The 987-nt window shown below is 39.3% G+C and overlaps 1 protein-coding gene across 1 annotated transcript in view; it reads right to left on the bottom strand.

Annotated features, from left to right (window-relative positions):
- The window catches only part of SARC_07114 (hypothetical protein), a 4,020-nt gene extending 3,616 nt beyond the window's left edge, over positions 1-404 (bottom strand). The window contains exon 1 of the mRNA XM_014298948.1: positions 87-404. Within this exon, the coding sequence (XP_014154423.1) occupies positions 87-220 (134 nt within the window). The 5' untranslated portion in view covers positions 221-404. The remainder of the gene's footprint in view (positions 1-86) is intronic.
- Between the last annotated feature and the right edge of the window lie 583 nt (positions 405-987).

The raw sequence follows: 987 nt of genomic DNA, 5'->3' as shown, positions 1-987 counted from the left end.
GAGGTTTATTGATTATATAATCGTTGGTAGACCCTACTATCACAAGATAGAATTGTTTACTCCATGCACGCTCCTTATACACCAACCTGACTTGTCGTAGGAAGTCCTCGCCTGTAGCCGGAGGCTGAGTGGGATCAAATGCGTCGACTTCGGAAACTGCGAATGCAGGTGCCATAAGTTGCTCATCCACCTCCGATTCGGGACTGTTAGCGTCTTTCATATTGCCGAATGCTGATGGTTTCTTATGGGGTCGTGTTTGTTCGTGATAACTCGAATGAGATAGATGCAACAATCCAAGAAGATGTGTATGCACACATTGTGATCGTAAGTGAGGACGTGTATTTCTTCGTATATACTAGCACAAGTTCCACATCATACCAGCATGAACGCTATGATTGTGAACTCTTGTCTGTGGGAATAGGTGTATTAAATTTATATGAAACAGTGAAATGTGTCAAATATCACATAGCAAGAGGGCACTCAGCAACGCAAATACCATATTTTTCAATTTTTACACAGTCTCTCTGTTTCTGATCATATTCTTAGCCGATTTGTAGGGTTATTCTAGTTCTAAACTTCTGGAAAACCCTGTGAAAACACATTTTCTTAAAATGTCTATTTAGAAGGCACTGCTTAAAAATATATAAATGTGCTACGCTATGAACACCTGTGGCCCAGATACGTAATTCTAATCGGTTGGCGTCAGAGATGATGTTCGCCCGAGCCAAGACTTATCTGCCGTCGGAAGGCTACTCGTACCTCAACAAAGTCAAAGATATTGATGGATTCAGAGGTATATCTATTCAGCACTACTAATCCAATTATATAAATATATATATATATATATATATATATATATATATATATATATAATAAATAAATAACAACAACACACACACACACACACACACACACACACACACACACACACACACACACACACACACACACACACACACACACACACACACACACACACACACACAC

The sequence above is a fragment of the Sphaeroforma arctica genome, assembly GCF_001186125.1.
Source record: "Sphaeroforma arctica JP610 unplaced genomic scaffold supercont1.543, whole genome shotgun sequence".
NCBI lineage: Eukaryota > Ichthyosporea > Ichthyophonida > Sphaeroforma > Sphaeroforma arctica.
This window is presented reverse-complemented; position numbering and strand designations above follow the sequence as displayed.